This window comes from Lepisma saccharinum, chromosome 6 (genome assembly GCF_977018435.1).
Source record: "Lepisma saccharinum chromosome 6, izLepSacc3.1, whole genome shotgun sequence".
NCBI classification, from domain to species: Eukaryota; Metazoa; Arthropoda; class Insecta; order Zygentoma; family Lepismatidae; genus Lepisma; species Lepisma saccharinum.
In genome coordinates this window covers 38,401,716-38,426,496 of record NC_139234.1, presented here as the reverse complement: position 1 = coordinate 38,426,496, position 24,781 = coordinate 38,401,716, and the positions used below count along the sequence as shown (strand labels likewise).

Here is a 24,781-nt window from a genome sequence, read left to right as displayed (position 1 = left end):
ACCAAAAATCAACATTATGCAGCAGTATACCTAGCTTATCAATTTACTTACCTAACAAATTAATAATTCCATCATTGTAGCAGGCAAACAGTCTTATTAGATCTCTAAAAAGTAGCATAAATGCCATGTTAATCACTCCATTAGTTAGATCATTGGCTGTACAATCGAATTCCAATAATGAATCTAATTGGCTTTGTAATACTGGAAGTGTTTTCAATAATTTGTCTGCGCTCATCGTCCTCAATGTTCCATCTTCTTTCCTGGAAAATTTTAGACTGATTAACAATTATTGATCTGACTGGATTGTTATTTTAAACAATTAACAATCATTATGACCCACATGTCACTTGAAATTGGGCATTCAGAAATATATGCAACGTGTGTTTGAAAGTGATGTGATAAGCTGCACATGTCACAGATTCCATGTTACTCGAACTTCACCATTTTCTCAACAGTGTGCACAGTGTCACTTTGGCAACTTGGTCATGCATGCGTAGTGAGTTCTTTTTTTAGACTAAAAGTGCCCATGTAGCTTGTCCATTCGGTGTGAAAGCAGCCTAAATGTTTCAGGTAGGAGAGTTTGCTATATTATTCTTTTTGATGTAAAGGAAAAAAATCATGTTTGCCACCTCTCATCACTAAGGATTTTAAATTGACCTAAAAACACTACAAACCACCTTTAAAAAAAATGAAAGAGCTTACACAGTAACTTTCGATTATAAAATTTAAGCACTGTTTCATGACAAAGAGCTATGGTTATGTACCAGGGGCCGAATCTGCCAAAGGCTTGCATCACTAGTACAAACAGAGAGTGTGGCATGACCATGTTTACCCTTCATTAAGAAAAGAAAATGATATCAGTAAAGCAATGAAAAATGCACAGTTTATTAGCATGTAAAAGCACAAAGCAGCATGGCCAACCTCAAGAAAATTACAGCAAAAGTGTGGATAATTATAGACTGACCATAATACAATTTTAGAATGGAAAAAATACTACAAATACATGAAACTAGCAAAATTAAGTTAAAAGGCCTTCAAAATTTAAATGCAATAAAAATCACATGGCTATATAGTTAAAGGGGTACAAACTTATTTCTGTGAACTTCCTACCTTGCAAAGCACAGTTTAATGTTAGTTGAAATAAAAGCTTGAGCCCTTCATTAACCATAATCAAAGGTGTACACAATTTTTTAGAAAATGTATATGCTTTCATGATGTTCTGTAGAGGTGCTGACATTAGCGAACAAACAGTATAGTGAACTTACCCTCTTTTTACTTTGCAGAAGTCAAATGCGACTGTTCTGTACGACAGAGCCTTCTCATTTAAATATTTGGCATACCTTCTTATAAATGGAGACATGTCATAGCCTGAAAGAGAAAGAAGTTCTTAACTAATTTTATTTTGTGCTCATTCTTTCCCTAAATTAAATGTAACATGCACAACTTAATTTTTTCAATAATTCAAATAAAATGGATTGCATTTAAAATGCATAAAATCTAAAGTTTAAGCAATCATTCTTTAATGTTAACATTGCAAATCATTCAAGTATGCTCAGATTTTCAAGTACATCCATCAATGAAAATTAAATTTAACAACAAATTCGCTTAATCAAGTAAATTTTTGATCCACATCAACAGAGATTCAGTGATCAATACCAAACTCCAGTTGTGTTTACTTGTCCATAGTTTCCTACTGTAGTGATTATAAATTTTATGTTTATCTGAAGCATGGAAGTTTTGCTAAGATGTCTCTCAAGTTCTGATTTTTAGACTAAGCTCAAAAGAAGTGGAAAGGGAATTTTGAGGAGAGTGATCAACCCATGTTAGTGATAGGTAGTGTGGGGTTCTAGAAGTGATCAAGAAAATTTTGGACATACAGAAGGTACTTTGCAAGCTGCAGTGGAGAAATCTAGTGTGCCTACACTTCCTACCTAAACAATGTGGTGACACATGTTATTCATCCTTGGTATAGTTATTATCAATTTTCTCTCTCCTTCCACTTGAACTTTAAAAACAATGAATACTTTTCCCTAATTTGCTTATTTATTTCTTTTATGAACATTTTATATTTAAAAAATTCAAAGGCACAAAAGGAGGGGGGGGGGAGTATGCCATGGCTATAGAATACTTTCCTAGCAGTAAATGAGAATCTCTCTGCATATTAGATGGGTCAGATCCAGATAATTTCAAGAGTTTTTTGAGAATGGATGGCATTCGTCTACAGGGATTGAAGTGCAGAGGCATGACTAAAACTGTTTCTTATGTATTTTGTGTGGGAGGAATCCAGTGTAGGTGGTGTGGATCCAACGTGGCAACTGAATGGCCTCTTACCTACATATAGGCACGCATGTAGAAGACAGTACTTGATTGGCACGCCACGTGCACATGCCAACTACATAAAAACTGGACTTGCTTACATCTCTGCACAAGTGGCATCAGTTCTTGGAAGAACATCTGGAACTGATCTAGCTGATATCCCAAGAGAATCTCAACGTACATTGATATAGTCGCACAAACTAAATTTTCCACACAACTATTTGGTGCATACCTTGGAAAACTATCCACAAGAGGCAGCTTGTGCAGTTATGAATGTGTTGCAGTACACTCTAAGAAATGCTAATAAAACAGTTACTGCATATCTGTACTCAAAAGGCATCTGCATTTCTGAGTTTAATCATGGCAGATGAGACTAATTCATCATCAAAATTTACGAATATCAATAACTTATTTTCTATCCATCTGATAAAAATTAGAAATGTTCCATGAATTGTTCATTCACTTTATGTAACCACATGACCGAAATAGGGTTTGCCCTAAGAAATAACTGCGTAGACATTTACTGTATTTCACAAAACCAGAATGTATGTATGAATTGTACCACTATCTACATAAAATAATAAAATCACAGAATCTTGCACTAAATTATTTTTAGAAATATCAAATCTGTAATTTTATCAAAAGACCTTTATCGGTTGATATCGAGAATAATGTCACATCCCTAACATAAAATGGGAGCAATAGTATGGTGATTTACCTTTCATCGCTTCTTTCACATTTAGCAAAAAACTAAATGCTCTAAATTAGAATTCCATAACTGCTCAAAACCATGTAACTCTTGCATATTTTCTATGCCAGGAAATAATATGAATGTTGTTTGAACGTTAAATTACTTTAGAAACAAGGTTTTACAATCCATATGATAATCAATGATTACGAAAGAACATTAGATTAGAAACTTATCTACGGCATATGTTTAATATAAATTGACGCTTACCTTCTGTTCTGACTTTTGAAGCAACAGGAAATACTACAGTTAGTATTCTACTCCTATCCTTTCATATATTCCCTTAGACAATTTTCACCAATTCTATAATAGTATCAAACTTTTTCCTAGGTAACAGATATACTGGACTCGCATGCTTTAATTTGTAAATATTATTCAACATTAAAAATATACCTGCATGCTACAGATAGATCCTTGTCGAAATTACGTTGTCACAAAGCATGTCGTTTGTAACATTAATACAAGACGAACACAACATGAAGAATTGCAATAACTTAAAAAAAAAAAAGTTTTCTTCCTAAAATATAAGAACTAGCCATGCACGTAACAAAATTACAGTGTGTGTAAATGCATAAAACAAATTTGTCCTGCATTTGGAAAGATAAGCATTTTCTCAAATTTAACACAAAATATCCCAAATCACAGCTTTCTGATGTAAGGAACTATTAAAATCTTTTCCTTGGGAAAATTCTTGTGACTTGCATATGTTGTACGCATGACAATTACAGGGTGATTCATAATTCCCTCTGGGGTTTCGAACAATTATAGTGCAAGAACTATAACCCATACAGCAAAAAGTTGCATATCAGTACAACCAAATCTCTCAAAGTTTACACTTGTGGGCCCCATCACATAATTTTAGATGTAGCCGCTAGGTGCCAGTATAATGCAAACATGGTGTGCACTGTTGAAAGTGTTCTGCATCTTAGAATCTGCTAAATGTGTCAGTTGTGACTTGGTCATGTGCACCATAGCACCTGTAAGGTACATACAAAACTTGGAGAGAGTCTTTCTGTACTGATATGCACCTTTTTGCTGTATAAACATTCAGAACCTCAGAGGGGATTATGAATCACCCTATATATTGAATTTAGCTGAAGAGCACACAACAAGTGTTTCATCCTCACCATGAGTCACAACCCCAGCCATCTGCATCCTCCCTTACATTTCAGTCCCTCAGCATGCTTCCAAAACAAAATCAGGTAGGAAACCAGTTTCTTCAAGTTAACATAAGGAAGACTGAAGTACTCTACTGTACTTGTGACGTTAACAATGATTTTGAAGTTCACTATAAACCAAATCTCGGTCGGTACTTGATTTAGGTTCATTATAGGCAAATGTTCACTACAACTGAGTTCACTACATCCAGAGTTTTCCGTATAGCAATGATATACTTGAAGTCCCTATTTGATAGCATCCATTAGTATTCAGTCTATTCTTTGGTTGATCGATTGATTTGCTTCATTTTACTTCGCTTCTTGTGCCACTTTTTGGCTAATTTGTGAAGATGGGGATGAGTGATGATGTAATGAAATTGATGAATGGACACTCACAAACATCCATGCCCAGGCCGGGATTCAAACCTGGGACCCCTGCCATCGTAGCATGATGTGCTGACCACTCTGCCATGAGGGCCGGCTCTATTCTTTGGTAATGTGATAGTTTTAAAACAAATCTTTCAGGCTCTTTTCGGTTGGGAGTCAATATTATGCTCTAACAACTCCCACCCCATCCAACAGATAAAAAAGGGACAAATGCTTCATCATTACGCAAGCTTGGGAAAACTTTTACTTATGTTACATCCAAGCCCTACCTGAAGAATAGCTTATGGATGCAACCTACTTCCATTCACTCACTAACATTTTTATACTAAGCAGCATGCAATGCTTTCAATTTAAATTACTACAGTAAGGACAACACACACTGATTCCACCACCACATCACTAAGTTCATTTGTTGAAACAATGAAACACCTTCCTGGTTCTGAATGTTAATGCATTAAAAGGTTTGCTAAAACAATAATACAAAGCATGCTGCAAGCTCATTTACATCAGTATATCTATCACCTCTTCCTCCAACATTTTATGGTATTCTACTGCAGATTGCATCACATAAAATGCCTACACTGTACGCAGAATATTCCTTACCTCGAGATGTCTTGACTGAATTATAGACTGATAAAATACTTTCAGCATATGCCAGAATTGAAATGGGATTTAAAACTTTTCAAAATTTTAAATATTGTAATATGAATCAGGAAAGTGTGTTTACTGTAGTGGCTATCTACATTTTCTATTGTGTAAATTTTAGTTACAAAATTCACTTTTTCATACATTAATATTAATCATGATTCAAACAAAATTCAGGATTTTGCTATACATCTAAATAATTAATTTGTTTATACATATTTACAATTAAGCTACAAAACATCCCATAGATTAACAAAAATTATTCTTAGCAAGTGAAGAATTAACTAAACTACTGTAGCAAAAAGCAGCTATATGCTTAACCTGCAGTGCACACTTTATTTTCAAAGCTTAGTGCATGTTAGTACGGCAAACAACTTAACCCTGAAGCGAACAATAAACCAAAAAAATGCAGATTACAATTAACTACTTCACACAAATTAAATTTACCAACTTCCACAGTCACGTAATGCAACCAAAACTTGTCATACTTTTTTTTTCTTCATTACATCTTTTAGTGAGTGCAACTGAATTATTGTACAGAATAAATTGAGAAACAGACTGAGCATGGATATGTTCATGCCCAAGGGAAGATAGAAATACTAATTGTTATCACCTGTGATAATACTACTTAGTTTTTCACACAAAAATGTTATTGTCTAGAATAGTGATTGGTAATTCATCTAGTGCAATGTTTATTCTTGCAAAGCACAATGGTGAACTCTTGTCCTCCAAGTACAGAAGTATCTAATATCAAATTACTGACAAGAACTTACGGAACTCTTATTGGAAGAAGAGATTCTCAAGACATTGACCAGTTCAATTGAGAATAGGTTTTCTTAGCTTTGGAGAGCTAACGTCACTCACCTTCAGAGAATGAAGCTGAAGCTTTCAAAAGCTCGGAAGCCTATCAGAACTCACTTGGTCAATATTCTAAGAGAACCTCCATCATTCGCCACTAGGAAAAATCTCTAGTATTTATTCTAATTTGGATTAAAGCATACAGTATGAAAACGAATTTAGTTGCATATCATGTCTGAATAGCTTTTTTACATTTACCAATGACAAGGCTGACAGTGCTCATCCAAAACTTCTGGTTAAAGCAAAAATTGATACAAGTACAATATACACATGAACGAAATTCTTACAAATGAAAGAAAATAAGCTAACCTACAGTACATGTGAAACAAGCACGTTTAAACAGCAACGATGCAGTACGGTAACTTATAAAAATAACATACATAAGCACTACCAATAACCCCTGCCTAAAAAGCCATATTTTCAACACCATAAATATAAATCACTTGCTAATCTACTTACACTGTTCCTCTTTTTCTTTAAGAATTAATTAGCAATGAAAATTTCATTCAGAGTACATATAAAGCTAACCTATGATCCTGCCCATTAAAACATACCAGCCGATACAAGCACATGGAATGAAAATTAAATGTACAAACATCATTTCCATCAGGTCAACATACTCAGGTCAAGATAGCGCATCCAAAGAACCTTCCCTGCCCTCACCCTATTGACTCAGAGAATGTGTACATGATGGCAGCAAAGAATTGTTATCTGCACCTTGTTTCCATCTCGTGTGCTTTTATTGCCTGCGATAATGTAATAGGCAGCACCATGATAGTTTAAGCACAGACTTGAGTTCTTTATTCACCAACACCTTGCTCGTACTGGCTCAACATTTGCACAATCATTTTATTTATTTTACTAAAACCTCTACCCATTCATGCACACGCACACACCCACCACACACATCTTTCCAAAAAAAATATGTCAATGCTCTCTTACTATAAATTGAATATACATTTGACAAAAATCCATCAGGTGAGATGCTAAAGAGAATAATCATGTAATTGACCATTCTCTTCACCACAGTAACTTTTGCTTTATATCCTTCCCTAACCTTTTATCATTAGACCACAAGATTTCTGTTAATATTATAGTGATGGGAATAGTTAATTAAGGTTAAAGTCTTGGGAATAGTTAATTAAGGTTAAAGTCTATTATAAGATCTACAACCAATGAAAACATAGTACAAAAATTAATCTATGGTGAAGCCTGGTGTTAGTAAATAAGTTAATTCTATTAATACTAGATGACTAGTTATTCTCTTTCCATTTGACTAATAAATTTGTCAGTGTCCATCAGCACCGTACTTGTGTGTCCCTATCACAATATCCTTCAAACTTTGTGAAGAATCATGTAACAAAAATGAGTATTTATGGTCTGGATAACAAAATATCATGTGCTTAAATCAAACACTTTTCTTTGTTTTTCTATTAATTTTGCTCGGAGCCGTCGAAAGATGGCTAACATGCTCCAATACAATCTAAAAAATTCATGTCTTACTGACGTGGCATTTCAACAAAAATCTGCACATCCTGACAGATGTTTGTATTATCATACCTAGCTGAACGATCAGCAAATAAAAATTCACAAGAGAAAATTCTTCAAAAATGAAGAATTTGAAAATAAATTATTATGATCAAAAATACCAACAAACTTCGGCTAACTTAGACAATGCTAACAATTGTCTTTCAACCTTCATACTAATGTGTAACCCAACTATCTACTTCCATCTTGAAAGTTCTGATTATTTTTTGAAGGGAGGAAGGTGAGGGTGGTGATGTGTACCAGTACCAGTTGCAACAGTCAAGATTAAATGTAGATTCCATACTCTAATGGAATAATAGAGTGAAAAATGTTTCAAACATTTTGTATGCACTTGGGCAACTAAAAAATTCATATCAGATCTAAACATTTTTCACACATAGTTCTGTTCTGAAAAAAGAGAGTACTGCTAACCAGGAGTGTATATACCAGGCTAGCTAGGTTGTTTGTGGAGCCTGAAGCCTATAGAGTAAAATACAGAAGAAAAACCTATTAGAAACTGAATAAATTTACTCATTTCAATCAGATGGTGATTCTGAAGCTAGCAACCTGAATTCTTAGGAATTGGCAACTTGGTTGCTGATGGGATGGCAACGTAGCTTACTTGAAGAGCAAGAAAAATGGGTCTGTATAACCACTTGCGGTAGTCTACATTTCTACATAGTATATTTCCTGTGTGCCAAATACACTGGTCAAAAAAAAAAAAAAATTAAAAAAATAGGGGAGCAAGCCAGAAACAGCATAAATGACTCAGAAAGTGTGACAACAGTGATTTATTTACATGTATTGGGCTTTCCCTCAACAGATACAGCTACATTATGAACAATTACGGCTACAGCAGAGCCCAAGAAGGTGTTTATCCAAGTGACACATTATACGACACACTACAGGTGAGTATACCACAGTGGAAGAAGTTGATACAGACAGTGATGTTCACACCAGAAACCAGCCTCTAATAATGTGTGTGTTCTCCATGAAGTGCTAACACTGCTGCACATCGGTTTGGCATGGAACCAATAAGATTATCCATTTTGTGGAAAGCCTTCACCACTCCTCCAGGACAGTTGAAGAGTTGCAAGAGGTCAGACCTAGCCACTTTGAGACCCATCAAGAGCTTCTGCTACCTGCATTTGCATCTGTTCCATTTCCATCCTTTCAATGGATCTCCACGTGATATTTTCTTGAAAACTGTGCTGTGGGGGAATTGCTCGAAATTAATACTCTACTACACAATCCCACATGCATTCTCTGTCAGTACCACACTACTGGTGTGCCCGTGTGGCTGGTTCGTTTCACGTCTTATCACTTTTCGAAAGTCATGCCTTGAGACCTTACTCCTGATGCTGCAGTGTCCACACTCCAGTGTGGATTGTTACAGCAAGGGCAAATAAATCATAGTTGCACAGTTTGCTGGGTCGTGTATGCAGTTTCTGACTTGCTTCCCTAATTTTTTGATCAGTGTATCAGGTTAACGTACCAGCTGTATATGAAGTTTCATGCAATAACCAACACGAAATGTGAGGTTACAAAGTATAAGGGAGTGGATGAAAGAACCCAAGAAACAAATCAGAACAGCATTGGGTGGACATATTTTGTAAGAAGACCAGTATGATTGTGGTTAAATTAATATAATCATGGGCGAAGCAGAAAAAAAGTATGTTGAACCAACCTTCTTCCATTTAATGATTTTTATGTAGGTTTGATGCAATTATGGCTAGACACAAGGCATTATTATTTATATTGTAACCATTATTGACTATTTGGCTTGATTGAAGCTTTACAAGAAAGTAGCATTTCTGATCAGTCTGAAAGATACCTCCTCTGCCAATATAAATCCAAAGATATAAAGACATGCTGGCAAAATATATCATTCCCAACAAAGACCCACACTGACAAAACCTGTATATTTTCAAACTTAATTCCTGAAATTGCCTAACCTATTTTGTGAAATTATCTATTCTAGCATATAAAATTCTCTGTTCTAGCATATATAGGGCTGGAACTTTATTACAGGCAAATAGATTTAGCTGATAACAAATTGCACAAATTAATCAGTCTAACAAAAATATATGGAGCAAGTCTGAAGGTATGTGATGCCCATCTGGGGAAAAGGGAGGTTGAGTGACATTTCATTTGATAGGTCTCAATTTCAAACAACTTTCATTTGAAATATATTTTTCAGTTTGTTTAGTGGCTTTCAAATGGGCATTCAAAAACACTGCCATCAGTCCTACTGCTACTGTATTTCGAGACAATATATTTAAAACTGCTTAAAAAATCATCCAAAACTTTACAAATCATGACATCAAAATGTAAAGGGTAAGTCAAATTGTGGTATTTTGGAAATTCACTGCACCTCTGCAGTGGGGGTCAAGGGAATTACTCAAATATTTGTAGGTATCCTTCTAGGAGCACCATATGCATTAAAAACACTGCCTCATGACTTGTCTCATGCGTTTTTGTGAGATGGCATTAATAATTTGTGCTCTTTATTGTTTTAAAACTATTAGCATGTTAGAAAGTTAACGACTCGTGTATCTAGAGCAACATTCAAACAATCCAAACAGTTTATCCTCATTAAAAAAAAATCATTTATCAATACAACATAGAACAATTCTTTAACATATCACTGAGCACAGTACACATGTATTACGTCACACCAGAAATAGGCTGCAAGTTTATACATTTATATATTTGCTTTCTTGAAACCACATAGTTTGTCTTCCACATTTTATAACTATTATTATTATTATTTACAATTCTTCCAACAACTGAGACTAAAATAAGCTACTGTACTTAAATAAATTAATTATAAAAAGAAAATTAGATATCGGCAATAATCTTTCATGCCTCAAATTATAGTTTCTCCTTGCTTTAACTACATAAAAAAATTACTAAACTTGGTCTTTGTTCTGAAACTAATATCTTATCCCGAAAGTAAAGGTGCAAATGTCTACAGTTTACAATATAATGCTTGCATTGAATACTGAATTAAATACAAGAAAACTGCACATATATAAACCCAAATACATTCTCCTTGTTGTCGTGTACAAGCACCAACTGGAGTTTTCCGACTGACTGCACACAAAGAGACGTTTACAAATAGCTTCTTGTACATTCAAATAATAAAGAGAACCAACTAATTAAATGTTACCGATACAACATGCATATTACTACAGCTATTGCAAAAGCAAGTGAAATTATAAAAATGCAGCCTGTTAAGAACATGCTCTAGGTAAGCATTTTCCCATAAAAATTGTACTTACCCACACGAGCACCTATTATATAAGAAAACGAGGGGAAAAAGATCAGTGAAAATAATCTTTAATTTCATATAAGCATTGCAAATATTTATCCGTGGTTTACAGCTGAACGCATGTATATTCTCAGAATGTTTGAAAAATCACAATTTCAAAATAAGCAACAACAATTTTTGAAACATATTGAATTATGTCATACATATTACTTTACAAATTTTTAGTAACATATTTTTTATGTAACATGCGTTATTAAATAAATATTTGATTATGGTTAGGTAATGTAATTTGTGCTGAGTCACATTAATTCAAATTATATTTCCTTTATAGAATGAAGTAATTCATAAAGGTAGAAACAACTGTCATAATTATTAGTGAACTTAATGCATACAATAAAAAATATGTGATATAATTGGTAGAAGGTTCAGTATATTTTCAAGACACTGCCTACTTATCTACCCATTGTAAATCAAATCTTTTCTTAAGCTTCGCAGTTACAAAAAACTGCAATTAAATTACAAAATAGGACAGTTCAATTAAATTAATGACGTCATATGAAAATGTAATAACTTTCAAAAGAGCTCACACATTTCAATATTAAACACTTACTACAATTCATCTCATTGCATTTTATAACATTTTACACAAAAAATCCTTTTCCGTTGCTGGATATAGATATTAACTACTGGCAAATTTCAAACTATCAAAAGTTAATTCAATAACAACACTAACTTAACTAATGTACAATTGAAATTTATATATTGCTTACCTTGAACTCCACTTTTGTCTAAGAAGTTACTCAATTGAAAGGTGCTATTGCTGGATGCTAAGTACTGTGTAAATCGCTGAAATTAGAATGCACAAGTAATGACAATGAACTGTTCAGAAAACAACACAATATTGAATGATAAAATGTGCATATATACACAGTGTGGCAATTTGAAACCGGGACTGATTTTTTTTTCTCGGTATGTGGTGCCACTGTGCAAGTGTTCTGTGGTGCGAACAAGTGAGGGGTGCCGCACGAACAAGATGCAGACCTCGTTGATTTGAGCAACATTGACGCATGTGGAATTGTTGAGTGTGGGCACGATTCATGAGAGTGTGTTGTAATTTTAACATTGAACAAAGAGCAAAACATCAAGTCTTGTGTGTGCCTGAGTAAAACTGCTAAAAAAAAAAACATTTCACATGTTGCAGCAAGTGCACTAGGACAATTGTATATCCTGTATGAGTGTATTTGAATGGTACAGACGTTTCAGTGAAGGATGGGAGTCAATTGAAGACTACAAGTATCCGGGTGCAGGAAGGATGGTGAGAACATTGGAATTGGATGAGAAATTGTGAAGGCCGAAATTACAGATAAGACTGATTCTGCTGCATTTTATCTTGAGGATCTGAAACATTTGATGTAAAGAATAACATGTAAGAGACCCGAGTATCAGGATGATGGCAGCTGACATCTGTTTCATGACAATGCCACAAGTCATAAGGTTGTGATTGTGAAGGACTTTTTGGCCTGAAAGGGAATCTGTATGTTGTCACACCCTGCCTATTCACCGGATCTGGTTCTATGTGATTATTTTTTATTTCCTAAACTGAAAGCTGCACTGAAAGTTTGCTACTTTGGTGATGTACCAACAATCAAAAAGGTTGAGGATTTTAAACAGGATTACACAAAACGAATTCCAGCAATCCATCTATGCACTGGTAGGCAAGGTGGGATGTAGGAGCATCCTACTTTGAATAATCCCATGTAAGTAACATTCTATGAACACTTGTTTATATTTTACAGCCCCAGTCCAAATTTCAAATTGCCGCACTGTGTATGTACACACAGCTGCTTCAAAAAGGACTTTATAATTTTGTAAGTACACAACAACTTATGAAAGACAACAAGGTAATTGACAGATGTGTCATTTTGTACCAAAATACATCAGTTTTGTCTGAAATAGTCATTTTGGTCCAACATGACTGCCATTAGTGATGGCAATTTCAGCATATGCTGCAGCATATCTGGTGCCACTTGAACTACCAAGTGAATTGATCTTTGTGCAAAATTAGCCAGTAAGGGTGGGATGCACACTGTTAATCAAACTTCAAAAGGCAAAAGTCGAGGGATGTCAAATCTGGAGAACAAGGCGAAAAATTAGCCCAGCTCAACCTCCACAGACATGGCAATTGGTTATTGACGAAATCGTGGGACTTTGAATACAGTGGTGTGCCACCCACCCTACTTGAAGTAATTTGTCTTTGTCACCTATGTGTGGAATACGACAATTTCCCAACACATCCAGGTACATTATTATGGCGATGATTCTTTTTTGAAAAGAAAGAAGGGCACAAAAGACTGTCACAAGTATATTTGACAAAAGTGTCAGAATTTTGCTGGCAGAATTCAGCAGTTTTGCATGTTCACCTTCCCAACTGATATGAAATGTTGACATCACTAAAGATTGTATGATCCAGTTTTGCTTTAACCCCTTTCTAACAGAACCCTTGATTTTTGTGTCCATAATTTGTTGCACTGTGGTAAATCTGAATGATTTCAGGTGGAAGAATTTTCTCCTGTGCCCAACAGTTGTGAATTGGAATGCAGTCTCTCAAGATGCACACTGAGTAGATTTTTTAAAGAAAGAACAAATCTATCCTCCACTTGATTCACAGTAGCATCAAGAACATATGAGCATCCTGAGGTTTTGTTATGGTGAAGAGAACAATGAGTATCACCAAAATGTCAATGTCATAAAAGATAGGTCTACCAGCAGGATCTTTACCATACTGGATATTAACATTTCATTGCATAGTTATCACACATTTAGTTTCACAAAATGTAAACACACATTGGACATCATGCAATGCAATGTCATTGGCATTCGTGGTAACAGAATCAGGTACTACAGCACATTATGCAAGTCAAATTTGAATGTTCTATCATAAAATAAACACTGAACAATGCTCAAATGTTTTTGAGTAAATTTTCACATGTTTATAAAGTTGTAAAGTCATTTTTTGAAGTGGCATATTATATAAATAATGATTATAGTAACAAATATAATTGAGATTCCAATGTTTTGTTTAATTATTAAAAACAATGAAGATTGATGTCAGAATCCGTATCAGGATCACCATTCAAGTATCAAAACAAAATTCACATACAAATCAAGGTTTTTCGAGCATTAATTTTAATTTTATAAATTTCAATGATGAAGTATTGATAATAAATTTATAAATTTCAAGGTTGAAGTATCGATAATAATAATTTCAAATTCATATAATGGTTACAACAGATCAAATCTGTTGCATGGTATCACTTCTTTGCTTTCTGCATTTCTGTTTTATCAGCAATAGCAAAATATATTTATTTTGATTATGAACATACATTAAAGAATGTGTCAATGCAGTTGTTAGAACAATGTTTTGGTACAACTGGCTTTTCACAATTATCTGACCTTTGAGACACGCAAAATACTGCAATGTAGTTACAAATATAAAATCCACTTCCTGGAATGCTCACAAAGCATCACATGGCTTTTCATGACTAAGACATGATCATGAATCATAGGACTTCTCAAAAACTACAGATGATATCTCAGTTCTGTCTTTTTGGTTCAATTATATATACATGTGAATGTATTCCACAGTAGAAAAGCACTGTAAAATGAATGATACAATTTATTTGAGAACATTTAAGTGAATCTTTGTGTGTTTGGCTTTCACGGTTGTATATATCCATTATAGATAGCAGCTTTTACTTAAGGCTTGACTGGGCCTTTGGCAGCCGTAAGGGCGAATTTTTTCAAATTTTCCTCTTCATTTGAAAAACCTCTTTGATATTTCAAAACATGAAAAATTGCATACACTTAGAATTCCTTCTAGAGCACTGACATGACATGTAGTGTTCTTTCGCTGTTATCTAGATATTCTCAAAAGTTTCGCGATTACATAAGTCTATTAAAATTACTGATAATATCTAGATAACAGTGAAAGCACGCTACATGAAAATTCACATCAATTCTCTAGATGGAATTCTAAGCGTGTGTACGAGGGACATGCCGAAAGTCAGTTTCGTCATTTTTTTTCACAGGCAAGCTGTATTACAAAGGGAGGAAAAACATTATCATAACAAAATATAATCTTTCCTGAATTCATGATGGGAGGAGCGATGGCACATGCGCAGAATGCCGGAGAATAGAGAAACTGCAGATGAACATGCACGAGCTCATTCGAGTGCAAACCAGTATGGCAGAAAGATGTGTGCTGGAAACGTCACAAAGGGAAGTGTGTGCTGTCGTGCGCTATAATGAGCATGTGGGACTAGTGTTTCAGATATTCATCTACGCCTACAGAGCGTCTATGGAGACAACGTCATGTCCCGTCAGATAGTTTGGTGCTGGTGTTCAGTGTTCAATGAAAGAAGCCAGAGTGTGGAAGATGAAGACCACTCTGGGCGTCCCTCCACTTTCACGACTGCAACAAACATCGACAGAGTACAGGAAATGGTGTTTAGCCAACAGGCACGTAACTGTGTACAAGACTGCAAGAATGATAAGCCTCGAACACTTGATGCAGTATGAGCTTGAGGGCAATGACTTCCTGTTCAGGATCATCACAGCCGATGAGACATGGGTGCACAACTTTATCCCAGAGAGCAAGTCTGCCTCAATGACATGGAAACGTCCCAGCTCGCCCTTTCCGAAAAAAAAAATATTCAGTGTCACACTCTGCTTGGAATATTATGCTGACAGTGTTTTGAGATGCGAAGGGTGTAATTTTGTTTGATTACCTATCTACAGGGACCGTCAATGCGGCACCCTATTGCCACACACTACGCAAACTGAAGCCGCCATTCCACACATTCCCACCTTTTTCCTGCGTTGAAGTCAGCACTATCGGGATGTCACTTCGGAAGCAACAAAGAGGTGCAACAGGCTGTGAAGAACTTCCTTAAATCGCTGGCCACAGATTTTTACCAGGAGGTTTCTTTTAAATTGATTTCACGGTACGACAAATGTATCAATGTCGGTGGCGACTATGTGGAAAAATAGCCAAAAGATTGTATTTTGTTATGACATTGTATTCTTCTGTTTGTAATAAAGTTTCCCTGTGAAAAAAAATTGACAAAACTTACTTTCGGAACGTCCCTCATAATTTTTCATATTTTGGAATATCAAAGGTTTTTCGAATAGAGAGGAAAATTTGAAAAAAATCGCCCTTTCGGCTGCCAAAGGTCCAGTCGAGCCTTAAACAATATATCCCTTTAACTGAGGAACAATCCCATTTTTATTAACAATAATATTGCGCACTGTAAACATTTTTTTTTTCCATTATAGATATCTAGACAACAGAAACAGAAAATCGCACAAATATTTACTTAAATGTTCTAGAATAAAACCTGATCACATTTATTATTATTCTTTCAGACTTTGGGTACTACAGTATTTTATCAAGATTACGGAATTTTTTGAAAATTTACTTTGTAGAAACATTCCAAAGCTTCTTAAAGACGTGGGGGTACATTTTCACATAAGGTAGATATTTATATCAATTTTGTTGAAATACATTCAAATATGGAACAGAGCATCTAACGTATTCCAGAATATTTCTTCTTAGTGGCAGTAACATGTAAATTATTAATTCAAAATTATCCATCGAATTTCAAATGACCATATATTTTGCATTCACAATGTCAAGGTGTCAAGTGATAAACTGACATAAACAAACACTTATAAAAATTCATGTCACTCCACCAGATGAGTGTGCTGACACTTTAATTCCCAACATGCAGCTTGCATGTACTTACTGTGGGAGACAAACTATCATTTTAATATTGCATTGTGTTACTAAGGGAAGTCACAGTCTATATAAGGTTTGAAATTTAAAGAGTTTTTCCTTACATAACACTCACCACTGACATTGCAAACTCAAAATGTATGGCTAGTTGAAACCAGACATATCATTTACAATTAGCCCATATATAAAAATGGCATATGTATGACTGCCCTTCTGAAAAGTAAATATTGATACATGTGGAAGTTACATTCAAAGTACACTACCGACAAAAAGTTTAAGACCACCATGAAAAACGGCTAAAAATCAGTATGGAGTGTCGTATGGAACCAACGGTTCCTGTCCAAGAAAGACGTGACGATAATACACATGGAAAATGCAATGTAGTCTAGTTTGAACATAGCAAGACGCGAAACAATTTTTTTTCCGAATGTGTAGCATGTGGTTGACAAAATGGAAAGTGACAAAAACGTTGCTGAAGCTGGCAACATTGCAACTGTGTGCGTGAAACCGGTCAGTATGGTAGCCAGCCTCATGCACATCCTTATCAGTGGCTCAGGGTCAGTTGCTGTTCATGCAAGCGACATTGCGAGCCCATTATTGTGTGTGAGGTGTGCAAGGTAAGTGGAGCTGTGTGAAATGGCCCGTCATCGTGGGGAACAGGCCATTTCGGTTGAAAAGCATGCTGTGATATGTGCACTGAAAAATGAAGGTTATTTGGAACGCGAAATAGCAAGAAAACTGAATATTTCCAAGACTGTTGTTCATTGTGCATTGGACAGATACCGTAAAACCAACAGTCGTGCTGACCGTGCACGTAGTGGAAGAGCTCGTGTAACGTCTGCAGCTGACGATAGATATATTACAGTAACTAGCAAACGGAACAGGCGCCTAACAGCAGCAGTAATCGCTGCTTCCCTGAATAACAGCAGAGCGACGCCTGTACCTGTGTCAACGATGAAGAATAGGTTGCGTGAAGAAGGGCTGCATGGCAGAGTAGCTGCTAGAAAGACATTGTTACGACGTGTGAACAAGACGAAACGATTGGCCTGGGCTAAAATGCACCAAGGTTGGACTGTGGATAACTGGAAATGGGCACTCTGGACCGACGAAGCCAAATATGAATTATTTGGCAGCAATAGGCGAAACTTTGTGCGTCGAAAGGTCGGCGAGAGAATGAAAGAAGAGGGTCTTGTTCCCACAGTGAAACATGGGGGTGGAAGTGTAATGGTTTCGGGATGTTTTGCCAGAAACCAGATGGGGGACCTTCATAAAATTCAGGGAACATTGGTATAAGAAGGGTATCATCAGATATTGGTGCACCATGCCATCCCCTCTGGTCGTTGTCTTGTTGGTAATGGGCTTATTTTTCAACAAGATAATGATCCCAAACATACATCCAAATAGTGCACGCGGTATTTGGAACGCAAGGCAACAGCAGGGGCATTAGTTCTCATGACGTGGCCACCACAGTCTGCTGATCTTTCACCAATCGAACTGCTATGGGACCAAATCGATAGGGACATCAGGAAGAAGTTACCCAGCAACACTCAACAGCTATGGGAATTCATCAACGATGCCTGGCGTAACATTCAACGATCCTATCTCGACAAACTATTGGAGCGCATGCCACGTGCTTGCGCTGCTGTCATTAAGGCCCATGCCGGACATAATGATGAAAGCAAAATATGAGGTGACATTAGTATGTATAGTGGATCTACCTATGTTTGTACATTGCCAAGCAGATTCTTACATCTGTTTCTTGTACATTAATTACGAAATACATTCATTTCTACTGATTTTTGGCACTTTTTCCTGGTGGTCTTAAACTTTTTGTCGGTAGTGTATATCATCCCTTATGATTATGTACTTACTTCATTTCCATAACATAGTAAGTGATGGACAGTTATAAGAGCCTTATATACAACGACCCAATTTGTATGTTGTGTCCTTTCAATAAGTAAGTTGGCCAGTTGAGGAATTGACACATTAGGCTCATTCGTACAATGTAGTAAATCTGGAAAAAATAACAATTCCAATGAATATTTGTATGGCACAGCACATGACAGTCAAGTAATACAATAAAACACAAATTCTAAACAAATTAACACAAGTTAAAATGCATAGATATTGAAAATTATATGTATACTTATTTATACACAAGCAGCAGTTAGTATGGTATTTGGCTGCCATGCAATAGTTCTGGGTTCAATTCCCAGGGTGGGTGATCTCAGGCAGGAATTTTTCCGACAATGTTCATGCACAGAAGTGACTAAGGTTCACCCAGCCTCTCATTACCTGGGGGTACAGCGCCTTGAATAACGTAGTGTGGAAAACGGCACAGTTCTGCGCGCTCTGGCTGGTTCCACTCGAAAATGATCCGCTAGAGGTGCTGGTGTTGACCCCGGTGCTTGGTGTTGGGACTGCTTATAATGGAAGTAAATGGAGTTTTCGCTGCAACGTCTGATTCTTTTACATGAAGTATTTCTATGAATGTGATAATTGCTATGATATTTGGTACAGTGGTTGCGAAGATATTAACGAACATTCTAGACAGTCGACCACGTCCTGTTATTGTCATACTTTCGTTAATAATACGGGAGAAAAAATACGCATGGAATGCTCTTGGGAACTAAATTTTTGTGTATGAATTAGGTTCATTATTATTATCCTCTTCATCATTTCTTTTAAAGATATACACACTGACGCATTTGTATTTTTGATATTTACTGTCTCTTTTCTTCCGCTTTAAACTAATCGCGGCAATGCTGATGATGATTGCATGAAACTACAAGGGGAACCCCACAAAACTTTCTTAGTGCCATCGACATGAGTGTAAGGAAACTTTCAAACCAATGGGACAAGCGACATGGGATGTTCACACTGTCACACTAGTGACACACACTTCCAGACTGTAAAATAGCATTCATTGTACATGAGGGTCCAAACAGCAAACGACACGTTCATATGGCATATTCGCGTGCTACTTCGGTCGGAAAGCTCCTTAAAGGAAGGGTGCTCAGACCGAAGCGGCGTGCTACAGGGGGAGTTCCCAACTAAGTGACAAGCGACATGGTGCCTTCACTCTATTGGCAAGCGTTCGCTGCTAATTGTGCGAACAACAGATAGGCGACACGAAAAACCGCAGATTACAACAACAGATCTAGGTAACACGATAAGTCACACGTGTCGCTTGTGCTTCGCTCAAACTGGGCCATTTCCTCAATAGCTTGCAACATGTTGCAGTGGTTTGTTGTTCGCGCATGCGCGATTCAATGAGTGTCTTGCTTTAGGGAGATTGCGCACCAAAGCGACAAGGAGCACGCAACACTTATCGCTTGAGGATTTCACCAAGCGACACTTGTGGTTTGTCGCCTCGGTATGAAATATCTGGGGATACTATTTATATTCTAATAACATAGAGAAATAAAACTCTAGTACACAATCCAACACCTGACATCCGGAATCACTTTGCGATGTTTCTTCTTGAGTTACGCATGCTATTTATTTATTAATTTTATTTTACTTCTCTTTCCAAATTAATGTCATTTCGTGACTGCAAATCACTCCACAAATATAACTTTTTCCATCAATTAACGTACCGCCTTTCAAGACAAACAAATCTACATAATATATTCCAAAAATTAACAAAGCTGAATTACTTTCATAAGAAAATTAGCACCGACATTGATCGCACTGCCATTTGTGTTTCTCATCCGTCTGGGGAACCAGTTTCTTGGGTCGTTTTCCACACTACATTATTCAAGGCGCTGTACCTGGGGGCAACCTTGGGAGGAGGGTGGGGATTAAAAGCAAATGGAGCATGATTGTGGTCCCATCACATTCACAAGTAGTTGGCATTGTGAACATGGTCCCACTTTCACAACCTCATGTGAACATTTGGGGGGGGGGGGTACCTCACCTTACTTATCTTATTCATACATGTTCCTGCTTGTAAATTTCCGAATACTATGTATTTCAACATTATAAATTCAAGGGGAGTGTTGACCTACAAAAAATGTAGGACACCCATCAAGTTATGCAAGTAGAGAGGACCGAAGAAAAGTTTCTAGCAACCCCTTCCCTAGACAATCCCTCTCCCTTATTTTCATACCTTCTCCAAACACAGTGGCCTGGTGATTCTCCCAAGACCCATCTGTCTTTGATCCACCTAACTCTATGAATATACACAATCAAATTACCAATTTTATATTAATATGCACATGGCCGTATTAAGAGGGGGGTCTGGTTTAGGGTTGAACCCCCCCCCCCCCCCCTGAAACTTCTGGCATATTGGATTAATGGAAGTTCAGAAACCAAAATTTGTAACACATTTTCAAACATTTATTCTCAGTTTTACAAAAATACGACAGGGAGACAATGCTGAAATGATTGATCTAGAATTTTCAAACATTTTGAATTATGACATTTAAGGGGAACTGGTTTAATTCTTGTAGCTCACCTACAACCCCTTCATTTTCACTTCTGCTGTCCCCTTTCCAGTGCTGTTCCTGGATCTGACTGAAAATTCGCTTGTGATTGTTCCAAAATTCCCAATGCTAACACTGTTAAACTTTGTTTCCATGTTAATAAAACATTCAAATGCTGAGCAAGGCAAATTTATTGCATAAAAAACACACACTAAAAACGTTAACATTTCCACCCTCTGACAGGGTGTTCTTCAGACAAAGATCTCTTTCAATTTATTGTGAATCTCTGTCTTAAGAACATCCTGTTCGAGGGTGGAAACGCTACGTTTTTAGTGTATATTTTTTATGCAATAAATTTGCCTTGGTTAGCATTTGAATGTTTTATTTTTTTACCAAAATTCCCGTTCCAACTTTGTAATTCCCTGTTCGACATGCATTTAAATCCCCCTTGATAAGAGTTTAAACCTGGGGTATCCAGCTTCGTAGCACCTTACATTCACTATCCTTCACCCAGCGGTTGATATAGTACATACATTTAACCTATATGCAGTCCTATAAAATACATACTTGTATAGTGCATAATGGTTTTATATAATGCTGTTTGGTAAGCATAGGAACAATATGAGCATCGGAAAGTGGGATCGAATTTGTCCATAGAAACCCTCCCCCCCCCCCCCCGACCCCAAATTGACATTGTTATAAAATAGCAGAACGTTTGTTAGTTTTGTTGTTAATAACGGAAATAAAGTCCAGTTAGTTAGTATTCGAACAGAATAATGAAAAAACAGCGTTAGATCGAAAAATTGAGGTTACAATACAGTCACTTGGTTATGTTTTACTATTTAATCCAAAGAATGCCTGATTCCACAGTTTTCAAAATTCCAAAAAAATTGTTTTGTGAATGGTCAAACAACAAACTTTATGACTAAAATTTCTCTTACTCTTAAAGCTTTTTCCTAAAGGTATCTAAAATTTAATAACAAAATATAATAACCGTGCATTTCAGTACACACAGCATGAAACTTACAAAAAATAATAATAAAAACAGTCGGCAATAATAATAATAATAATACATTTGGAAAAATAGTTTTTTACTCGTATTATGAAATTTTAATTATTATTGTTTAATAATTATTATTGGTATTATTTCTATTATTCAAATTTCTTGCGACGCACATGGGAACAATTATGAGTGAACCCCCGAATTTTTTTCCTGCCTACGGCCATGAGTATGCAAGAGGCCTAATAAATTTTTAATTTTGTCACTACATAATTTCATTTGACCACCATGTCCACGAATATTTTATTTTATAATCAGCTGCCTCTAGCAGGCAAGACCACGATCTGACACCTTGTGGTGTGGAGCTGATTTTGAGAGGCTGCTCTGCATATTGTCTTCAAAAAAAAGATTATATTTGAAAAACTGTTACGTTTAGGGCTGAACCGATACATATACACTCACCAAAAATTGTTCAAAATATTGATTAATTTGTGTGTGTTAAGTATTACACTCGTATTATATGAATCAATTTACCATGAGTTTTGCTTGAAAACTGGTGGAAAACAAAGAGAAACTTCGCATTTTGCATAATTTTCAGGATACTTATAGGCTCCGTGAAAGTGTCCCGTGGCATTTTTGCAGAGTCCGTGAAATATCAAAATGTGGAAAGTATCGGTTGAGACCGGCAACAAAAATACCAATATCTTGAAAATGTTAATGAATCAAAATAGGGGGGAGGGGGGAATGCCCCCTTGTCCCCGCGAAGTTACGCCTACGGTTAAAAGAATTGTGTGTCAAACTTAAACAAGATTTGGATTGCAAATGACACTGTAATGTAGTCATTAAGAATACGAGTAAGTATGGAAAATGACACTAGAGGAGGTCCGCCGGAGTTCGCGGGTTCAATTTCCGATGTGTGCATAGGCATTTTTTGTGGTCTATCAGTTTCATATCACTCATCCTCACCGTCGCGATTAGCCAAAATTAGAAAGAAAACGACACAACATGGACTGAGTATTTTCTATCGTATTGAGGAAATTTTCTATTTCCACTCAATTCGAGAAAAATCAAACATTTGAGGTCGCATATAACATGCCCTCCATATATTCAGCAGAAAGTCGCACAACTTCCTTGTATGCCTGCCTTGCAAGGTTGAACGATTTCCCCCACCTACTTCACCCAGACACCCGAAGGCAATACACACTGGGCAGCTGAAGCAGACAAGTTTATACCTGTAACGGGTGATGAACTCAATTTAACTCAACTGTGTTTATTCGACACATCCGCAAGAACAATGATAGAACCGTTATCTTCAAGCGCAGCTAAACAGTATCAAAAACAGAGGGTGATATTGCCAAAACCCGGCCGCGTATCGAAAAGAAAAATAATCATGATGGTGTGCGACTCAAACAGAGTTCGAAATTTGGTAACTTATGTAGGAAAGCGAATGGTAGTGGTGGATTGAGCTTGTCGCATACTACGGTCCTCCGAAACACACCGTGGGATATCCCATGTGTCTTTCGGAGAGGATACGCCCATGTAGCTTACTGTGCCGCGAAGAGTTTCCAGACCAGTGTTGCAACATGTTGGGAAATTTCCCCCAGCGACGGGGTACAGTCTTTGGTGAAAGAAAAATTTAAAATATTAAGCATGAAAATTTTAATACGCAACTCATATTTTTGTGAAAGTGAGGGGAAAAAACATTTTCCATTTGTCCCTTAATCCACCCCTTTCCCCCACCAAACACCATATGTATTGAAGATAAAGAAGTGAACGAAACAAGCTTGGAAGATATCCTATTTTCCTTTTTAAAAATACTGAACAGAAATTATAACTTTACACACCAAAGAAAAATAACCTTGAATCTCATCTGATAATTGTTCGTATTAAAACAAAGCAAGATGCAACTAACACTAAATGCGCAAGTTAAGTTTGCACAAACAACATTAACTAAATATTGATGATGAATGGAAACACAGTAAGAGATTTGGTTTGGTTTGATTTGCTGTTTTAAGTCCACTTTATGCACAGTAAGGCTAATCGGGACTGGACCTACAGTTTAAAGTGGGATCCGAACCACTTGTGCCTCTACCGGGTATCGAACCCGGGACCCCTCACAGTAAGAGATGTTATCACTAACTTTACAATTAATCAAGCTCGCCAACGGCGACGTTTTCCTGTAGTTCCACTTTTTTTTTATCGCCCACACTGCCCTTGTCCTGAATTTCAAGTACAATAGCTCAGTATCAACAAACAAATGTCACAACACGCTCGACGAAAGTCACAAACCAACATGTTGCATATCCTACGAATTTACTGGCAAGCGATCTGTTCTGCACCTGATTACAAGGCGACAACGTTAATCATCTTGGTTTCATCCAGAGATATTGCTTCATTTTTTGTGCCACTTTTGGCTAATTTGCGAAGATGGGGATGAGTGATATGTTGAAATTGATGAATACACACTCACAAACATCCATGCCCAGGTCGGGATTCGAACCCGGGACACCTAGCGTCGTAGCGCGATGTGCTAACCACTCCGCCACGAGAGTCGGCGATTCGTAAGTCCGTGAAACATTTTAGAAATATACTATAATTTACGGTAAGCAATATTGTAGGTATTCTTGCTTGTGTTTTAGTGTATCGCC

At 36.5% G+C, this 24,781-nt stretch overlaps 1 protein-coding gene across 7 annotated transcripts in view; it reads right to left on the bottom strand.

Moving 5' to 3' along the window:
* The window catches only part of lap (phosphatidylinositol-binding clathrin assembly protein lap), a 141,014-nt gene that overhangs the window by 58,991 nt on the left and 57,242 nt on the right, over positions 1-24,781 (bottom strand). For 6 of the 7 annotated variants that reach the window (XM_083123793.1, XM_083123798.1, XM_083123797.1 and 3 more), the window contains exons 2-6: positions 18,578-18,720; positions 11,683-11,758; positions 10,923-10,934; positions 1,266-1,368; positions 52-260 (exon numbers count right to left, since the gene is read on the bottom strand). In XM_083123793.1, coding sequence (XP_082979919.1) covers positions 52-260; positions 1,266-1,368; positions 10,923-10,934; positions 11,683-11,758; positions 18,578-18,720 — 543 coding nt within the window. The remainder of the gene's footprint in view (positions 1-51; positions 261-1,265; positions 1,369-10,922; positions 10,935-11,682; positions 11,759-18,577; positions 18,721-24,781) is intronic. The other variant, XM_083123794.1, reaches the window with a different exon arrangement.